Source organism: Crotalus tigris, unplaced genomic scaffold (genome assembly GCF_016545835.1).
Source record: "Crotalus tigris isolate CLP2741 ecotype Arizona unplaced genomic scaffold, ASM1654583v1 scf7180000024342.5246164, whole genome shotgun sequence".
NCBI lineage: Eukaryota > Metazoa > Chordata > Lepidosauria > Squamata > Viperidae > Crotalus > Crotalus tigris.
The window spans coordinates 4,372,773-4,393,383 of NW_024100512.1; the positions used below are offsets into that span (position 1 = coordinate 4,372,773).

Consider the following 20,611-nt stretch of genomic DNA (forward strand, 5'->3'; position numbering starts at 1 on the left):
ACAGTCTTTAACTAACTCCGTTTCAGAATCCAGTTCTATTAAAACATTATAGACTCTCTTTATATGTGCTCGATTTTGATCTTTAATCTGTTTTATCAAATTCACATCCTCTAAAGAAATACCAACCTTTCAATCTAAATTCCACCTAACTAACAATTGGTTATATTGAAACCAAGAGAGTACAATATTTTCTTGTTTCAACTCAACTAAAGATTTTAGTTGCCAGTCCTTCCCTACCAAGTTAAGCAATTCCTTATAAGAGATCATATCCAAATTCACACCTCTAGATACCCCCTCTATTGCGTGTCCGGGAATCCCCCAACTTGGAATTTTATAATTCAACCTATAATAATACTTCTTCCAAACACGCAATAAAGCACTTCTTAAAATATGAGATTTAAAAAGCTGATCTACTTTTTTATTATAAATTAAATAAGCATGCCATCCATATAGTAAATCCCATCCCTGAAGAGAAAGTATATTTTTATTTGTTAAGTTAAGCCAATCACTAATCAAAGTTAACACCACCGCATCGTAATACAATTTTAAATTAGGTGCCTTAAGTCCTCCTCTTTTCCGTGCATCTTGTATAATCTTAAACTTAACTCTTGGTTTTTTCCCTGCCCAAATAAATTTGTTAATGCCCGAGAGTTTTGAGTAGAAAATGTTCTTGAATTTACACTGTACAAAAAATGTCTGATAAATTTGATGCAATGGATACAAATTTAAATGAAAGGCTGGACCAAAACTGAAAAATTTGCAATAGGGTTAAACCAAATGAAGGAAGATATTAAAAATACTCATATCAACAAAGAAAAGTTAGATATACAAATGGGAGCAATGGGAGCCAATTTATTACTATTGGATTTGAAAGAGTAAGAATTTTATCTGAGAATCGAGTTTGCCAAAAATGTGGAAAAAGGCACTAGCATAAAATATTTAATTAATTATAATATGAGCACTTGATTTCTTAAGTTTATAAAATACTGCTTAGGATGAACTTGGAAGATGAACATAGTATGGTAAAATGGGAGAAAATCCTTGGTTATAATGTAATGTTAGATCAATAGGAAAATACGTGGATTAAAGATTTAAAGTTTACTTTGAATTACAGTTTGAAAGAATACTTCTGTAAGATGATGTATTGATGGTATTTGACTCCAGATAGATTGGCAAGAATATATAATGAAACTTCTAACAAATGCTGGAAATGTAGTTAAACTCCAGGTACATTTTATCTCATGAAGTGGTCTTATGAACATGCTAAATCATATTGGATAAATATAATGGTTATGCAGAAAATACCTAAATCACAAAATATTAATGAAACTCGAAGCCTCGTCACCATCTCAAATGACACCAATGACCATTGTATCATCTGCAAATTTCAGAACTTTAACAGAGGGTTCCCCCTGAGGTGCAGTCATTGGTACTGAAAGAGGGAGAAGAACAGTGGAGAGAGCACACAGTCCTGAGGGGCGCCCGTGAGAATTGCTCAGGCACTAGATGTAATTTTCCCCAAGTTACACCTATTTATGAAAAAGCTGATTATTCACTTACAAGTATGAACAGGTACAGTGAGCTGAATCTGTGTAGAGTGAAGAATTTCTAGAGTGATGGTATTAAATGCTGAAAAGTCCACAAAAAGAGTCCATGCGTAGGTCCCCGGGGATTTAAGATGTTGCAGGATATAACGCAATGTCATATTGACACCATGCCAATCTATTTGCTCGATAGACTAACTGCAAGGAGTCTTAACAGTGGATCTGTGATGACTTTCAGCCAGCACTGACCTCTCAAGTTTTCATGACTGCAGTGGTCAGAGCAACTGGCCTGTAGTCATTCAGCACCTGGATGGAGGATTTCTTAGGAACAGGATGTTGGTAGAGTGTTTAAAGCAAGAACGGACATAATACATCTTCAGTGATTTATTAAAAACCTGTGTGAAGATGGGGGTCACTTGTTCAACATAACCTTTCAAGCAAGAGGGAGTCACTCTGTACTTTTCCAGTCTTTTGTCTGAAATAGACCTCGCTCATCTTTTTCTGAGATCACCAGAGGTGGGAGGCCCTGAGGATGGAGATAGGTGTAGGGAAACTAGCTACTGTTGTTGTATCTGGGTTGTAGTAGGTAACGGTAGAAAACAATGACCTCCTCTCAAACCTACAGTAGGACACATTCAGGTCGTCTGCCAGTTGATGGTTCGTTAGCGGAGAACTGTTTTTCAGCTTTTCAGAGTAGCTTCTCTTTGCTATCTTAATCTCCCTTGTCAATAGTTCCTGGCTTGATTATACGAGATCCTATCTCCTTTCCTGTGGGCCTCCTCTTTGGCATGAAGAAGCTGCTTGAGCTTTGCCATAAGCCGCAGCTTATTGTTATATGTGCACAAGCTCTTGGTAGGCTCATACCTGTCCTTACAAAAGCTAATACATGATGTCATAGTATTTGTAAATTCATCCAAGTCTGTTGAAGCAGCTTCAGAAATGCTCCAGTCTGTGCATTCAAAGCAACCCTGTAGCTTGCTTGTCCATCTTTTCATTATTCCTACTATAGGCTTTGCAGTTTTGAATTTCTGCCTATAGCTGCACAAGGGAGAGAGCAGTAATCACCTTTTAATGTGGAGCAGCAGTAATCCAATATGTTGCCTCTAATGAGACAACTAACATGCTTTATATATCTGGGCAACTCATGAATGAGGTGGCTTTGTTAAAATCTGCTAAGACAATAAATAGGGAGTTTGTATATTTCTGTTCTGTACAAAGTATCTGGTCAGCTAGAGTCTATAGCAGTGATGGCGAACCTTTAAGAGACTGAGTGCCCAAACTGCAACCCAAAACCCACTTATGCATCATCGAGTGCCGGGTGGGTGTGGCCCATTGGCTAGATGTGGCCAATTGGGTGGACATGGCCAATTGGGTGGGCGTGGCTGCGGTGATAACGGCAGACTGGGTGGGACTAAAAAGTTCAATCAATCAATTCCAACTTTGCAAGATCTTTTTTTTTCTCCGTGAGAAGTTGAAATTGACTGATTGAACCTTTTTTTTTTTTTTTTTTTGCACATGGTGGCGGAGACCTAAAGTGAAAAGGTTTTATAAAACCCAGCTGAAGGCCTAGGATTGGGGCGACGGCACGCGTGCCCATAGAGAGGGCTCTGAGTGCCGCTTCTGGCACCCGTGCCATAGGTTTACCACCACTGGTCTATAGTATGCTGCTCATGCAAGCCTGGGGTGGTATATAAACCCCAACCAGGATAAATGAGGAAAACTCTTGCAGAGCATAAAAAAATTTACAATTGATGATTAATGTTAATAATTATTAGTAATCTGGCTAATATCAACTTAGAACAGCAGTACAAAACACAACAATTATACATATATGCACACAGATAAATACACACACGTAGAATGTGTATATTTCCTAAGAAAACAAGAAAATTAATTATCCAAAAGGGATTTAAGAGTTACTAACTTCCCTTACAGTTACTAACTTCCCTTCCCTTGACTTCCATGTCAATCCCAAGGAGGGTATAGTTCAATAGCTGGCATGGCATGGACATCCATACATGGTTAATGCTGAGCCGTAGCCATTTCTGGTTATGCATACTCAGGTAGATTCAATTGCTCTTGATTAATCTTCTTTGCTTGATTTTGCATGCTTCCACGTAAAATCTGGAAATCTTGTATGTTACTTCACAGCTGATGTCAGAAAATAGAAATTGCTTACACTGCTCATTATTGTACCCTGTTTTGCTAGTCAGAAATGGAATAATTAGAGCAGGGGTGTCAAACTCACAACATCATGTGACATGTTGCAACATATCACGACTTTTTTGCCATTGCTGGCAATGGGGTGGGTGTGGTTTTGCTTTGATGCATCCGGCCCACTTTGACAACCCTGAATTAGAGCATTTCCAGGTTCTGTATCAAACTAGTAATGCAGAAGGGTATTATTGTCTCTATCTGTCCGGAATCACAAGGACATACATGTAATAAGTATGGGATACTTTTGAATCTTCCAGTAAGAAGTGCTGAGGGGAGAGCATTATGTTGGACTAAGATAAAAGATAGGAGAGGAGAGGACGGGACGGGATGGGACGGGACATAAGATAAAAGCCCTTCTCTGATTTGGGATGTTAAGCTGTGTATAATAGGTAGCTGGTGCCCGTGTATGTCCTGCTGTCTGCCATGGGAAGCTGAGTATTATTACCCATTTGGTGGTCTATTTTAAACATACATTACTTAAGTGTAACTTTGCTTGCTCATCACCAAAACATAATAAGCAAGTGGGGGTAAATTTTGGGAGAAAGAATTTCTTGTAAACTGTTTTCACCCATTTTGAAATTTGTCTTCTGTCCGTAGAGCTATAGGAATCTATAGGAATAGTAATTGAGCCAAGGGCTTGGCCTCAAACAGCTTAGTTGCTGCAGGTATATATTGACCTCCTGTGGAATAAAGAAATGTTAAAATACTTAATTTAGATGTGGGGATAAAAGGGAACTCATCAAATTTGCTCTACAATACCAAACTAGGGGAATGGCCAATATTTTAGAACAGAGTTCTCCAAACTCTGGGCTATGGACCGGTACGAATCCACAGCCTGTTGGGAACTGGGCTGCACAAGCAGTGGGCGAACTATTAAAGCTTTATTTGGCATGCATGGGATCTAGGTTGTGTCTGAAACAATCTCCACCCACCCAGTCTGTGGAAAAATTGTCTTCCACAAAACTGGTTCCAGAACGATTGGGGACTGCTCCTTTAGAAGATAGGCTCAAGATCCAGAAGGATCTTGACAGACCTAAACACTCGGCCCTATCCAACAAATTGCAGTGTATTGCTGACAAAAGTAAGGTTTTACATTTAGACAAGAAAAAACAAATGCACTAGAACAGAATCAGTGATATTTGGCTCAATAACAGTAACCGTGAGAGGGATCTAGGCGTCCTAGTGGGCAATTACTTAAATATGAGCCAGGAGTGTTATGCAGCTGCCAAAAAAGCCAATGCAGTCCTAGGATGCATCAATAAAGGGATAGTATCAAGATCACGTGAAATGTTAGTACCGCTTTATACTGGATTGGTAAGAATAGAATAGGATAGGATAAGATAGGATAGGATAGGATAGGATAGGATAGGATAGGATAGGATAGGATAGAATAGAATAGAATAGAATAGAATAGAATAGAATAGAATAGAATAGAATAGAATAGAACTTTATTATCACTTTGAATGTACACCAATCAGCGTACATAAAAAAGAAATTTCGTTGCATACAGCTCTCAAAGGGTCACCACCTCCGATATACACTCTTTGTTCATATACACTCTTTGTTCGTGGTCCATTTTAGACTTTAGGGAGAGAATGATGGCAAACAGGACAGATGGAAACGGAGCTCCATGTGGATTAGCTTTTATTCCTGCATGACAACCCCGCCTCCTTTCCTTTTTCTGATCTTGTCTCTCCCACTTTTTTCTTAAAGGACCCTCACTCCTTTTTGCCCCTGGAGTACATGGCTGCCACCTCCAACTCCTCCAAAAGCCTCTCTCCCTTCCTCTGGGCCTACTGACAGCCTTCAGTCAGATCTTGCTGCTGGCAAAACAATTTCAAATAGCGCAAATGACTTTTAATGGTCTCACCAACAGTTCGGAAACATTTCCTGACAGAACAATTAACCAGTGGAACAACTTGCTTCCTGAAGTTGTGGGTGCTTCATCATTGCAGGTTTTCAAGAAGAGATTGGACAGGCATTTGTCTGTTGTGGTATAAATTTCCTGCTTGAGCAACACTTGGATTATAAGACCTCCTTGGTCCCTTCCATGTATGTTACTCTGTATTCTCTATTTTGAATCTCTTGAGTAAGAAGGCTGAATTATATTTCTTATCTGTTCCTTTGTCCTCTCTATGAAGGGATGAAGCTTTCTATAGAATCCTTAAAAGTGGAAGGGTGCACATGGGTCTAATGCTGTCAAAAGCGATTGGATGAAGAAGGGTTATTGATCAGGCAGGAAACAACAGCCTCCTTCCTCCTGGAAAGTGCACCGTTTTTCCCAGTTGCATCAGAACCTTCCATGCACACACAATCCATCAGGTGGCTCCCTCCAAACAGAGAACACAACATGCGATTCACCATTCGGTCATTGGCGGGGGAATGCCAGAGGTGATTTATCATAGGACAGGAGTAGGCAACCTCGGCTCTTTTATGCGTCATGGACTTCAACTCCCAGAATTCCTGACTCATAAAAGAGCCGAGGTTGCCTACCTCTGTATAGGAGAAGGAAGTGACATCTGGGTCTTGTCTCTCTAGGACGCAGCATTCTGTCTCTTTCTCATCCTTTGAACTTCGCAGGAGGTTTACGTGGTTTGAAGGGAAGAGAACCAGAGGTGGGCGGGTAAGTGGCGGGTGCGGGGGGGGGGGTCTTCGCGTGCAGGAGGAGGGGCAGGGGGTGCTGGCGCTAGAGAAGGAAGGTCCCCATGTAGGTTCGATCTTCTGAGTCCTGGGAGTGGGAGAGTCCGGATCCCATGTTCCCCTGCCGCCCCTTTCCACACAGGCGACAGGCAAAGGGAAGCAGGGCTCAGGATCAGCCACGTTGCCCCAGGAACAAATCCTCAGAGAAGAGGAAGGGTCCTGGGGGGGGGGATCCTTCCCGCCCCATATCCTGGAGAAAGCTCCGAAGTCGGAGATGGGGAGAGCTTGGATGGCAAATCTTATGCAGGAAATAAGAAAATAGCTGCAAGGGAAGAACTGCAGAAGATTGTGCCTGATTCTCCTTATGTGCTGGATGACACTAAAATGGGGTTGGATGCTAAGCAGTTCAATTTGTCTTAGGTTAAGTCAGGGATAGGCAACCTTGGCTCTTTTATGACTCATGGACTTCAACTCCCAGAATTCCTGAGCTAGTATAGCTGGCTCAGGAATTCTGGGAGTTGAAGTCCACGAGTCATAAAAGAGCCAAGGTTGCCTACCCCTGGGTTAAGTGAACCAGGACATCACCATCCCCTGTGTTTCATGTGAATTCAGCCCCTGCAGTTGCTTAGACTGTTTGCATTTAGGTTATGTTTTGGGAACCTGCCTGCATGTAATTGTGTGATTCGGCTCTTAAAAAAGGAAACCCTAAGGGAAATAGAACATCCAAAGCAGGTCATTTTAGGCATTTCATTTTTTTTTTAAATTGAACTTTCATAGTTTGTTCTGTTAGAGTTAGGAAAGTTCTGTAAATCCTGATTGTAGGTAAAGGCAGATCTAGGTTTTTATAAAGCAAGCCCTACCTTGTGAGAAAAAAACAAAATTGGAAATGATCCAAAACACATTTATGCAGTGTTCCAAGTAGTTTATGGAAATTAGTCCCAAAGTTTGTACCAAACAAACATCCATGCATAGAAACTACCTGCTCAGTGCCACTGTAATCCTGTACTAGCTCAGAAAAATACTTCTTTACATTGGAATGGGTGTTCTTCAGCGGTTAAAACCTTTCCGATTAATCTAATATACAGAAATTGGAAGCCATTTGTGCTCTGTCTTGGAGGCAAAAAATGGACAAAGATGGCTGAAAATCTTGCCTGATCTGTAACTACAGGAATGGTACCAAGACTGGAAAGGTGTTTGGAAATCCACAAGATTCCCTGGATCCGTTTGAAGTTGCAGGACAGAAAGAATGAAAAGTCAATCTTTAGCAAATGTGGGAATTGGAAAAGACCCTTCTGTTGTTCAGCCTGATAGCCATGGGGAGATCTGGGCAAGAACTGGACAGAAGATCCCGGAGGAGAAAATCATACTTTCAGAAGTTCAGCCCTGGAACTTCAGGAAGTTCCAACACCAGGATGATGAGGGTCCCCGAGGACTTTGCAGCCGACTCCATTCCTTTTGTAATAAATGGTTGAGATCAGAAAAGCACACAAAAGCGCAAATGCTGGACCTGGTTGTTCTGGAGCAGTTCCTGGCCCTTCTGCCCCTGCGGATGGAGAGCTGGGTACGGGAGTGTGGAGCAGAGACTAGCTCCCAGGCGGTGGCTCTGGTGGAAGGCTTCCTTCTGAGCCAGGTGGTGGAGCAGAAGGAGAGGACTGACTGGCAGGTGAGAGACTTTCATTTGGGAACTCAGAATTTATTAAATCTAATAAACAGTGTGTTTGAATTCTTAACCCTTGCTTACCAGAATTCTGTGGCATTCATTTTATATGGAGATACTGATAATTCTTGTAGGACATTGTTCTATTTCCTTTCCTACTTTCCAGCCTAACTTTTGGTGTTCTAGGACTTCAAAGTGGTGTTCATAGAAGAAGAATCCACTTCTTGAGGAATATTGTCCATTTATTCTTCTTTTTTTCCCCCCGCCTGCTATTTCAAGTCCTTCGTGGTAAAGATCAGGGATCCTGAGAGACAGAGGCATCCATCAAATTCACCTCCAGAAATGTTTTTCAGGATGATCTCTCAGGATGATCCAAATCAAGACACGACCAGAGGTAATACAAAGCTCTACCATTCCCCAAAGTGATCTCATCTATCTCATCTTCTGTACATCTTCTATTGAACACCACCTCCTACAGTATTAATTATGCAGTTTAAAATTCTGTTTCCCTCACAGGGAAGAATAGAAGGAAGTTGGCCCTCCCTGATGTTGAAGCTGAAACAGTGGTTGAAACTCCAGTTCAAGTAAGAAGAGGAAATTTATTTACTAGATTTATATTCTCTGTTTCCTTCAGAAAGTCAAGTTGGTGTACATAGTACAATCTCCTTTCACTTTTCCCTCTTGTATAGGTTGGTTTATTTTTGTGTTCCTGAGCAAAATGAAGTTGTTAATTAGAAAATTTTATTTTAAGATCAGTATTTTAAAGCCAGTTGTTCCAATTATTATTATTATTATAATTGTAACTATGTTAATTACTCTACCCAATTTTCAAATAATCCTTCGTGATGCCTATTCTTTTTGTAATTCTTTGACTTGCAATTGTGCAAGGATGCTTAAAATAACTAAATATACACACTGGCAAATCACCATTTTTTTTTTAAAAAAAGCTTTGTTTACAATCTGCAATAAGAAAAGAAAATGGACACATTAAAAGATTAGACTATTAAACTCCAATGCAACTTAATAGAAAATTCTTGAAGTAAAAACTGTTCTGAAAGCACACATAACCAAGGCATATTTGGTTCGCAAAGTAAATTTAAAACCTTGATTTGTGCCTGAATTTGGAGGCCAAACAATCCAGTATTGCAAAAGCTAAGAAATGGAATGGGACAACTCACCGTGATCAACTCACCACATCCAACTTGAGATAGGACAACTTGCTGCGGGACAATTGAGCAGTTCAATTTAATTATTTAAAATAATTTAAAAAATATTTTAATTTTTGTCATTCACATTTTATTTCCCCCCCTTCTTTGGCATCCTTTCTTTAATGATTCTATTCCACTGTTTCTTCGATATTAGTATAAATCTTGTCCTGCCGCAATTTGTCCTATGGCAAGTTGGCCACGGCAAATTGACCATAGCAAGTTGTTTGTGGCAAGTTGGCTGTGGTGAATTTTCATAGACCCCTAAGAAATGTTCTCCTCAGGAAATTTCTTCTGCTTTGTTATTTTCCATTCAGTTGATTTTTCAGACTTCCTTACAATCTGAGGAGGAACAGAAACAAATTCCGGGCAGGATTGGTCCTTCTTGGGATACCATGAGCCATTTACTAAAATGCTGCAAAGAATCCCTCTGTAAGGACCTGCCTCAACTAGGTCTCCCAAGAAACTAGAACTCTTGAAAGGCATTGTCACAAAAGGAACTTTTATTGGGAGTTAGTGATAGCAAGGAAGCAAAGCGAGGTCTGAGGAAATAGCCCACAAAAGCAGTATATCAAAAGCAATATTCGTTACACATCTCCCCATAGTTCCACTGTCCGTTTGAATCTTGGCCAATCCACAGGTGGTATATTTTTTTGGTAACTGGTTGCTTTGGCACCCTCTTCAAGGTTTCTCTGTTTTGTTTGCCTCCGGCTCCAAGCGCAATCCATCTTCTAGATAAGGGTATTGGTATTCGGGCACATTCCTTCCCCTGGAGGAAGGGCAATGTGGCACAGGTAAAGCAAAGCATATTGTATATCCCCTTATCAGAATCTCCCCTCCCAACAGAATGGCAGGCCCCCCAAAACGACCATAAAAGCATATAATAGTAATACATTTCTTTGGGGATCTGACACCACCACCACCCCCAAAATGCAGGAAGTATTGGTATCACTGATATCATAGGTGTAGTTTTGGAACCCCAGATACCAACTGATTCCAGATATCTTTGATGGTGCAGGAGGGTGGGTGGGTGGGTGAATGGATAGATGGATGGTAGTCCAATCGACCCAGAAGGAAACTGCTGTAATATTAACTGAATGGCGCTGAAAGTCCTACAGAATCAAATTAATAACACCTGCCCAAAGTATTGCTTCAGTCGAAAGTTTTTTGCTCTGTCTATTTTTTCATGTAAACCCTAGAATCCTAACAAGCAGAGCCATTTACACAGTCTTGCTTGGGGAATTTATAAACAACGGCCTTTTTTTTTTTACAATTCCTCTTAGGTCTTTTGTGTACTTTTTTTTTTCCCCCGTCAGGAGGGCCTTGTCTCCTTCGAGGAGGTGGCTGTGTATTTCTCTGAGGAGGAGTGGTCTGTGCTGGATCCTCACCAAAAAGCGCTGCATTGGGAAGTCATGCTGGAAAATTACAGGAACGTGGCCTCTCTTGGTAAGGGTTTCCTATTCTCCAATCAGAGAGTTGAGGAAGACATTTTGTAATTGGATACCATTGGCTGTTTTTTATTAAAAAAATCTCAAATAGATGTCATCTCTTGAGAGGAAACAGGTAGAAAGTTGCTGTTCTACTGCTCTGAGGGAGGAAATAGATCAGTGGCATTTTGTTTAGATGCATCCTGTGCCATTTCATACCTGGTGAATTTTCTATTTGCATTTAAACATCTCAGTGACAAAGTAATTCCTTGGCTTGATGTAATGCTAAACTCCATCACAAATTTTAGCTTTTTTGGCCCAGAGAATTCCATATCAGTCCTATGAAGCCTTGTCGTTCAGGTATGTGGGTTAACTACTTCTGTTTGATTTCTATTCTGAGCCTTGGAATTAGAGGTAAAATGGTTCCATTTCTCCATTGCAAACATACAGCTTAAGGGTAAATGAAGAACACTAGTTTCTTTTCAACCATGTGATTTTTGACAAGTAAAAAACAAAATGTAAATGGAATATAGTTTGTGTAAGAAGAAAAAGATGAGTTTCAAAATTCATTTAGTTCTCACAGGTCTCTGTTGGAATTGGCACCCTTCCAATGAATGTTAGTTTTTTTTCTTAATAAGTCCTTGGATGCTTCCTCTGATTTCTCTATCTCAGAGCTGACTCTTGTTAAGATTTGAATATGTATGAAAAATTATAAATAAAAATAATGTTTGCTATTTTTAAATCTTTTATGCTTCATTAATGTGGGTATTATCATTTATACCATTGTAAGCAATAAAACATGCTATATCTTACAATTTCAAAAGCTTCAGAAGGCAATTATTATGACTTCCAACTGATTGATCTTTTTCTTTAACTTTGCTGTCATATTTATTTCTCTTTCCTCTTGAAGGTGATAATGGGCAGGACCATAAAGACTCAAGCAAATCATTCCAAGACATTCCAAGACATGGAGATGCAATGAAGAAACCTGCAATTCAAATGGAATTCCAAAGGCAGGAGAGAAACCCATCAAATAATTGGAATAAGGAAAGCTCATTTTCCATCGATGTTCACATGCAGGAGATTCTTGACCAACAAAGAAAAATACAGAAAAAGTATATCGGGGAAGGTGTAAAACTATCCAAAGACACTTTAGACATAAATGAACACTATCCACCCAAAGCCAAAGGACAAGATTATATATGCAGAGACAATGGAAAAAAATACAATTGGATGTTCCCATTTCCTCAGGAAACTGGGTCTCTTACATCTTGTAAAAATCTTCCCATCAGAGAGAATCCAGATAAATGCATGGAGAATGGAAAGAGCTTCTGTGAAAAGAAGACTTTTACTGCTCAGATAATGAACCACACAGAGGAGAAGCCGTTTAAATGCACGGAGTGTGGAACAGGATTCCAAAAAATTTCATCCCTTGTGAGACATAAGAGAATCCACACAGGTGATGCTCCGTATAAATGCATAGAGTGTGGAAAGAACTTCGACAAAGAGAGTAAACTTACATCCCATAAAACAATCCACACAGGGGAGAAGCCATTTAAATGCATGGAGTGTGGAAAAGGCTTCAGAGTGCTCAGTAACCTTACATCCCATAAAAGAATCCACACAGGGGAGAAGCCATTTAAATGCATGGCATGTGGAAAGACTTTTACTTATAGGAAACAACTTAGTTCTCATCACTTTACCCACACAGGGGAAAAACCGTACAAATGCGTGGAGTGTGGAAAGGGCTTCAGCCAACACAGTAAACTTACTACTCATAAAAGGATCCACACAGGGGAGAAACCATACAAGTGCATGGAGTGTGGAAAGAGCTTCCGCCACCATAGTGGTCTTACTTGCCATAAAAGGATCCACACAGGAGAGAAACCATTTAAATGCATGGAATGTGGAAAGGGATTCAGTGCAAACTGCAATCTTACTGCCCATAAATGGATCCACACAGGAGAGAAGCCATTTAAATGCACAGAGTGTGGAAAGACTTTTAGTCAGAGCAGTGCCCTTACTCTTCATAAAAGGATCCATACAGGGGAAAAGCCACATAAATGCATGGAATGTGGAAAGTCTTTTAGTCAGAGCCATCACCTTACTCGCCATAAAAGGATCCACACAAGAGAGAAGCCAATATAAATGCATGGACTATGGAGAGAGCTTTAAGAGGATCAACAACCTAAAATACACTTGGGTGAGAATGTATGCTAATTCTAGAAAGTTAATTAAATTTATATTTTTTTTCTGTTAGACTGAAAAAGGTTCATTTTTTTAGTTTGATCCTCCCAATTGGCAGGCTGAGGAATATGAGTTTACTAATAAAAATGAAAACAATGGGCAGGTGGAGTGGAATGGTGACTGTCGTCACGGGTCCTGATCAGAGAGGTCAGCCATCTATACTCTTCACCAGAAGAGGAGGGGCAACCTCATGCTGTAGGATCTTCCATTTCCGAAAAACGCTAGACACCTAAAGTTCACAGTGGCCCCTGAATCCATCAGAGTTTGCATTTGCACCTTTGCCCTATCAGGCCATGCCAGAATCACTGCTACAGCCGTATGCTGCTTTGGCGTGACTCGTGGTTGCTGTGTTGGGCCCATAAATATGGTCACCCAACCTCACGAGCCTGCTAGGTCGGGTCTCTAGAGTTTCCTGCCGGCACCTGACTTTTCTTAGCCAGGCACATAGAGGCCAGATGCCCAGCCCCTCCACACAGTAGAGGCATAGTCCCTCCCCACGCCGGTGGTCCCTCTCAGTGACGGTGAACCATTGTTGGAGCCCCATTTGCATAGATTCCTTGGGGAAATGGTTCCTCAGGGGGCTTCACTGGTGGGGGTGATTCTGCCCTCTCTCCATATTCTCCGTTTGCTGAAGCCATCTGTCTATATCAGTGGTTCTCAACCTGTGGGTTGGGACCCCATTTGGGGTCGAACAACCATTTCACGGGGGTCACCAAACAACACAGTCCGCCATTTTTTCCCCCTTTTCCTTAGCTGTGCTACTCCCTTTTAGTCTATTGGCTTTTGAAAGCCAATAGAATAGACTCTCTTGAATAGAGTCTAATTCTATTGGCTTTCAAAAGCCAATAGGAATTGTCCAGGCTGTCTCTGCCCTGCTGAGCCCGCCAAAAGTCCCATTCTGCAAATGGTGCTGCACCAGTTGAGTAGTCCTCGACTTACAACCGGTTGAGTAGTCCTTGACTTATGACCGGTTGGGGGTCGCAGCATTAAAAAGGTTGAGAACCACTGGTCTATATGCACACAGAAGTGCATGAGGGCCTGTAACCTGCTGGAACAATCCATCCAGGTCAGCTCATCCAGAAGCTTCAATGACAGACCCTTCTGGAACTGATTGATGAGGGGCTCTTCTTTCCATCTTAGGCCCTGGCTTATCAGTCAGAAGTCGCTGATATACTCTGACCAACCATCACCCTTGCTTTAGCTCAGCAAGCACTTGTTCGCCATCTGGGCCTTCACAGGGTCCTCAAACATAGCTTTCAATAGGGTACAGAACCACTCATAGTTGTCCAAAAGCAGGCTGGACGTCATCCGGTCTCAAGCTCGTAAAGAGCTGACATTACCCCAAAATTCAGGAAACTGATCCAAAGTCCCATCAAATTTGTCTGGCACAGACACTAGGCATTTCCTATGGGGATGTGCCTGGGCCGCCACTTGCATCTGGGCCAGCTGCAAGGAAAGCAAGGCTACTTGCTGGGCTTGTCTGCAAGCAACTGCTCCATCCTTTTGAAGAGTAGGCATGCTGGGGAGGGTGAATGTGTGGCTGGGTACAAAGTGTCCTATCCTGCTCGCACACATACACATATAACAGTAGTTTAGTGGGATTATTAATATTCCCCAGCAATTCACTTCACTAGAAACCCAGAACTCTCCCAATTGGATCCAGCCAAAAGCAGACAGATGCTAGTCCTTAGAGCAGTGGTTCTCAACCTGTGGGTCGGGACTCCATTTGGGATCGAACGACCATTTCACGGGGGTCGGCAAACAACGCAGTCCACCATTTTTTCCCCCTTTTCCTTAGCTGTGCTACTCCCTTTTATTCTATTGGCTTTTGAAAGCCAATAGAATAGACTCTCTTGAATAGAGTCTAATTCTATTGGCTTTCAAAGCCAATAGGAATTGTCCAGGCTGTCTCTGCCCTGCTGAGCCCACCAAAAGTCCCATTCTGCAAACGGTGCTGCACCAGTTGAGTAGTCCTCGACTTACACCGGTTGAGTAGTCCTCGACTTATGACCGGTTGGGGGGGTCACGGCATTAAAAAGGTTGAGAACCACTGCCTTAGAGCAACGGCCAATGAATCCACAAGGTACTTGAAAGTTTCCCAATTAAGATAAACCCAGCCAAATCCCACTCAGACAACTGCTCGGAGCCACTGGCAAACCCTCTTCTAGACATGCCCAGAAGTGGTTCATCCTTCTCCGAGCTGACATCTGGGCAGCTATCTGGGGAAACGTCCGGGACAGTCATCACAACATCTATATGTACATTGCATCTTTAATGTAGATGTACATTACAGTTACATCTATATGGAGGGAAGCAAGCAGTGAGGTAACCCAAGGTTCTGCCTTAGACATAGTATTCTTCAACATCTTCATTAACAATTTAGATGAGGGGACAGAAGGGAACTCTTCAAATTTATGGACAATACCAAGCTAGAGGGAATAGCCAACAGCTTATAAACCAAAGATCCAGAAAGATCTTGACAGATTTGAACACAGGACCCTATCCAAAATGCAATTTACATGGTGAGAAAAGTAAGGTTTTACACTTAGGCAAGAAAAAAAATGCACTAGTATGGAAGAGATGGTATCTGGCTCAACAGCAGTACAGAGAAGAACAACAAAAACAATTAGGAGATAGGAAACTAAAACAAATAGAACAGTTGCAGGAACTGAGTAGGTCTAATCCAACGAAGAGATGATGTAAAAGGAGACTTCCAATATCTAAAGGCTGTCGCAGATAAGATGAGGTCCACCTATTCTCCAAAGAACCAGTGGCAGCATAAGAAGTAATGGAACAAAACTTATTAAAGAGAGATCCAGTCTGGAACTAAGGAGACATTTCCTGACAGAACAATTAACCAGTAGAACAACTTGTCTCCAGAGGTTTTGGGCGCTCTATCACTGCACGTTTGCAAGAAGACATTGGGCAGGAATTTGTCAGTCATGTTACAGGGTTTCTGCTTGAGCAGGGGGCTGGACTACAAAACCTGCAAGTTCCCTTCCAACTATGTTACTCTGTATTCTGTATTTTGAATCTCTTGAGTAAAAAGAAGGCTGAATTGTATATCTTATCTGTCCTTTCGCTCCCTGTATAAAAGGCTATAACTTTCTACAGAACCTTTCTTAAAAATGAAAAGGTGCACATAGATGTAACACTGTCAAAAGCAATTAGACTAAGAAGGATTATTGATCAGGGGAAAAACGTCTCTTTCTTCCTGGGCCCTGATGGAAAATGCACCGTTTTTACCATTTGCCTAAGCATTTTCCTTGCTTGACTTGACTTCTTGACTTCATTTCCCCTCCTTGACTTCTTCAGAAAAGAGAACAGGACACCATGAGCTTCACCATTCGGCCACCAGAGGACAAAACCCAGAGGTGATTTATCATTATCGACTGTGTATTACTACATTTTTTTAAACTTCGTTGCTGCTGTTTCTTCTTCAGACCATGGGTCCAATAATGAAAGGAACAAAAGGAAGTTGTGTTTATAACAAGACTACATATTCCACTTGTACAGTGGGGGATAGGGTCATTTCTTATGTTCCTGTCAATACAGTAAAGCCCTATCAATAACTGTATAAATCTGGACATATGGAGGGACGCACAGACATTACTTCTTGGAAAGAATAACACGAGACTTATGGATAGTGCCAGAGTCTCCTTGGATGCATGCAAAGCTATTGACTATAATCAAGCTAAATGGACTAAGTGGGGAAACAGGCCTACTTATTTCACGCAAAATACGTTTATACATATAACCTGGCACAATCAAAGGAAATTCAGTGTGATTAAAGAAGTCAGCACTTCCCAGCACAATGCTGATTCCTGCAACCCGGTGTGCTTCAAGATAAACAGACCAGCAGATTTCTTAGCATCATTTGGACTAGCTATCGATGGAACCGGACACAAATATGGCTTCAGTTTGACACTATTATACCACCGTCCCAGAAACATTTTTGAGTTTTTCATTCTTTTTACGATGAACTGGAAGTCACAGTTGGAATTCCCTCAGTACTAAAGAAACTTTTTATTGATCTGGCCAAAAGAATTGCTTCATCTCTAAATGTGACTAATTGTTACATGGGTGGGAATACTAACATCGGTGAACAATGATCTTGGGAAGCATGTGAAATACATTTTACTGTCCTGACTGGTCAAAATCTCACCTGAAAAGCCACCAATAGACCCAGTGTGTGGACTCTGACCACTTCCATAGTAGGGAACCTCTGTTTTAAAAACAGAAGGTTTTGGTAAAGACCTTGGGGAGATTTAGGTGTGAATATCTTTTATAAGTGAGCACCTCAGCATCCTTTTGGTGGATTGCCACCAACTCAGCCCAACCCCCAAATCCCCTGGCAAACATTCCCCAACTGTTTACCTTATGGACCAATTTAACAGATACCACCCTCAACTGGACGAACCTACTAATTGGGCAGAAATTAAAATGTATAGTTATAGGACTCCTGTTTATAAGCTTAATAGAATTATTAGACTGCAAGCTGTATTAGAAATAATTACAAATGAAGGGCATTTAGAATAACATAGTGCTGTTTTGCTTCTCTACAATATGCTTGTGCAGGAACCTCCATTAGCCCTAGTCGAGAAACACACATACAGAGAGATAAAGAAAATTGATTGGTTAAAATAATACTACAAAAGAAAGTTTTGTGAAAACAAGGGGTGTGTGGCTTTCCTTTTACATGCTGCTGCCTGCATGCAGAGGAAATACACCCAGCTTCTTCAGAAACCTGGACAGATGCCATGGACACAAGTTGGTTTGGAGAGATCTTTGGTGATTGGTGAAGGGAAATTTTTCTGGTTGTGTTAGCTTTTGGAAGTCTTCTGATTTTGCTATGTTTGATTCCTGTTATCCAAAGGAAAGTTGCTTCTCCCATCTCGGGGCTGATGGTCATACATCCTCTGTAAGTAGTGATAAACCTCATAAGAGAGCCAAGGTCCTGACTATCACATTAACAAAGGAATATATGTCATTGGTCACCAAATAACAGAACATATTCTGTTACAAAATTAAAAAGGAAGGAATGAAGGGTTGTGTAACTGGAACAAAAAGAAATTGTTTAGCCTAACTACTGCTATCCTGCTTCTATAATCAGCATTTGCGTCAGGGATGTCTTCAACATCTTCATCAACGATTTGGATGAAGGGATAGATGGGGAACTCATCAAATTTGCAGACGACACCAAGCTGGCAGGAATAGCCAACACTCCAGAAGACAGGCTTAAGATACAGAAGGATCTCGACAGACTTGAACAATGGGCACTAACTAACAAAATGAAATTCAATGGTGAAAAAAGCAAGGTTCTACATTTAGGCAAGAAAAACCAAATGCACAAGTACAGCATAGGTGGCACCATGCTCAATAGTAGTAACTGTGAGAGAGACCTCGGAGTCCTAGTAGACAATCACCTAAATATGAGCCAGCAGTGTGCTGCAGCTGCCAAAAAGGCCAACACAGTGCTAGGCTGCATTAACAGAGGGATAGAATCAAGATCACGTGAAGTATTAATACTACTCTTCAATGCCTTGGTAAGGCCACACTTGGAATACTGCATCCAGTTTCGGTCACCACGATGTAAAAAAGATGTTGAGACTCTAGAAAGAGTACAGAGAAGAGCAACAAAGATGATTAGGGGACTGGAGGCTAAAACATATAAGGAACGGTTGCTAGAATTGGGTATGTCTAGTTTAACGAAGAGAAGGACAAGGGGGGGACATGATAGCAGTGTTCCAATATCTCAGGGGCTGCCATAAAGAAGAGGGACTTAAGCTATTTTCCAAAGCACCTGAAGGCAGGACAAGAAGCAACGGGTGGAAACTAATCAAGGAGAGAAGCAACCTAGAACTAAGGAGAAACTTCCTGACAGTGAGAACAATTAATCAGTGGAAAAGCCTGCCTCCAGAAGCAGTAAATGCTCCAACACTGGAAGTTTTTAAGAAGAGACTGGACAGCTATTTGTCCGAAATGGTGTAGGGTTTCCTGCCTGAGCAGGGGGTTGGACAAGATGACCTCCAAGGTCTCTTCCAACTTTACTACTATTACTAGTAGCCTAGCTCCTCAAGAACCCTCCATTTGAGTTGCCTAATTAAACTTTTAGTGGTATCTCAAATTTAAGTAAGGGCCACTGACCTTACAATAGAGGCTCATTATTAACAATCAACCAATAATAATTATAAATAATCCAAAGGGCCAAAAGGCAGCCAGAACAGAAAAGTAGTTTGTGCTGGGGCTGAGAAAGTAATATAGGGGCCCTCCTTTTGAAACTTGGAGTACATCAACCTATGCAACTGTTGCTGATATGCAGTCTGAGGTTGCCTCCTGTGATGGTTGTGCCCACTGGGGACAAAGGTACTAACATGCTTAAATCTAGAAAATCCAAGACGGATCTTGAATTTTAAGCAATGGTCAGTCTGCAGAAAGTGAAGAGAATAAACGATCAAATGGGAAAAAAAGAATTATGTCTAGTATGGATGAATGATGGAGGTAAAAGGGAATGCAAGAGAGAAAGTGAATAAGAGAAATGAGATTGCAAGATATCCATGGGAGGACTGTTATTTAATTAAACAAGAACGAAAGAAATTTAATAGTTGAAGGCAGGGCTTTTTTTGTCATAGAATGCCCAGAACGGCGTTCGGCACCTTTTTGGGATGGAACTTTGTAGGGTAGGCAAGGCAGGTTGTATGACATATGTGAGTTCCGCCACCTTTTTTTTTTTTTTTTTTTTACAAAAAAAGCACTGGTTGAAGGTTGCAATTATATTGAGAAAATTACTCGGATTCCAATCAATCTTTAAACTCTGTTCTGCAGCTTATTCATCTTGCCTAAAAAAAAACATTTTTTGTCCTGCTGTGTAGTTTTATGTCTCATCCAGGTTTCTTTGCCTATATCTTCGAAGGCAGAGGAGTCACTTCTGATGGATTTCCTCATCTTTGTACAACCTAATTTGTATTAAAAACCATATTGCAATTAGCTAAAAATTGATGAACAGGACCACCCAGTGACTCTAGAAGGTAAAACTCTAAATTCTGACTCATGCATTGGTATATCAAACCCAAAGATGAAATTTTCCTGGAATCATGAGCCCTATAAACTCAAAACTACTCAATCTTACAAAGATTCACCCTTCTGTTGCTTCCCATCTAATCTCTAGGTCAGCAATGCATCCCAAGTTCTCATCCAGGTTCCGTCTTAGCAATAGATAAGAAGGACCTAAGTCACTAAGGAAAGAAAGTAAAAATGTCATCCAAACCAGACAAAAGAAATTGGATAAGAGCTGATGTGAAAGCTCTCTCCAAATCCCATCAACAGCTGCCAGGCTTAAAAATCAACAAGAATGGCTTCTGGTTCCTGATCACGGTGCTGGTGGATGTGCGGTCTGATCACTCCCTCCACCATCCGGTTTTCTCCTGCCGGGGGACCCTGAAAGAGGTTAAACGTCACCTTGGAGGGGCGACGAGCATGAAGAGGACCTCCCGATTGATCACGGAAAGGCGAGAGCCCTTCTGTTTGATCCGGGACAGCTCTTCGGACCAACAGGGAAAAAATCGGCCATTCATATGGCCCATCATTAAGCCGCTATCTGCCGAGGCCAAAATTACAACCAAGCACTTCAAAAGCACCACGGAGGAACTGGGTGAGATTTTACCTTCTTGTATC

The 20,611-nt window shown here is 41.2% G+C and overlaps 2 protein-coding genes across 8 annotated transcripts in view; both read left to right on the forward strand.

Annotated features, from left to right (window-relative positions):
* The window catches only part of LOC120300527 (zinc finger protein 420-like), a 65,991-nt gene that overhangs the window by 7,539 nt on the left and 37,841 nt on the right, over positions 1-20,611 (forward strand). The window lies entirely within an intron of this gene.
* Positions 6,246-13,039, forward strand: LOC120300531 (zinc finger protein 85-like). Of its 6 annotated transcripts, none has more exons than XM_039326702.1 (6): positions 6,246-6,384; positions 7,570-8,064; positions 8,338-8,452; positions 8,575-8,642; positions 10,580-10,709; positions 11,601-13,039. In XM_039326702.1, exons 2-6 carry the CDS (start codon positions 7,648-7,650, stop codon positions 12,836-12,838), a joined length of 1,968 nt encoding a protein of 655 aa, XP_039182636.1. In that variant the 5' UTR covers positions 6,246-6,384; positions 7,570-7,647; the 3' UTR covers positions 12,839-13,039. The 6 variants fall into 6 exon arrangements, with proteins under 6 accessions (XP_039182636.1, XP_039182638.1, XP_039182634.1 ...); XM_039326704.1 differs by having other exon boundaries at positions 6,257-6,384; positions 7,487-8,064; positions 8,245-8,452; XM_039326700.1 differs by having other exon boundaries at positions 6,257-6,384; positions 7,487-8,064.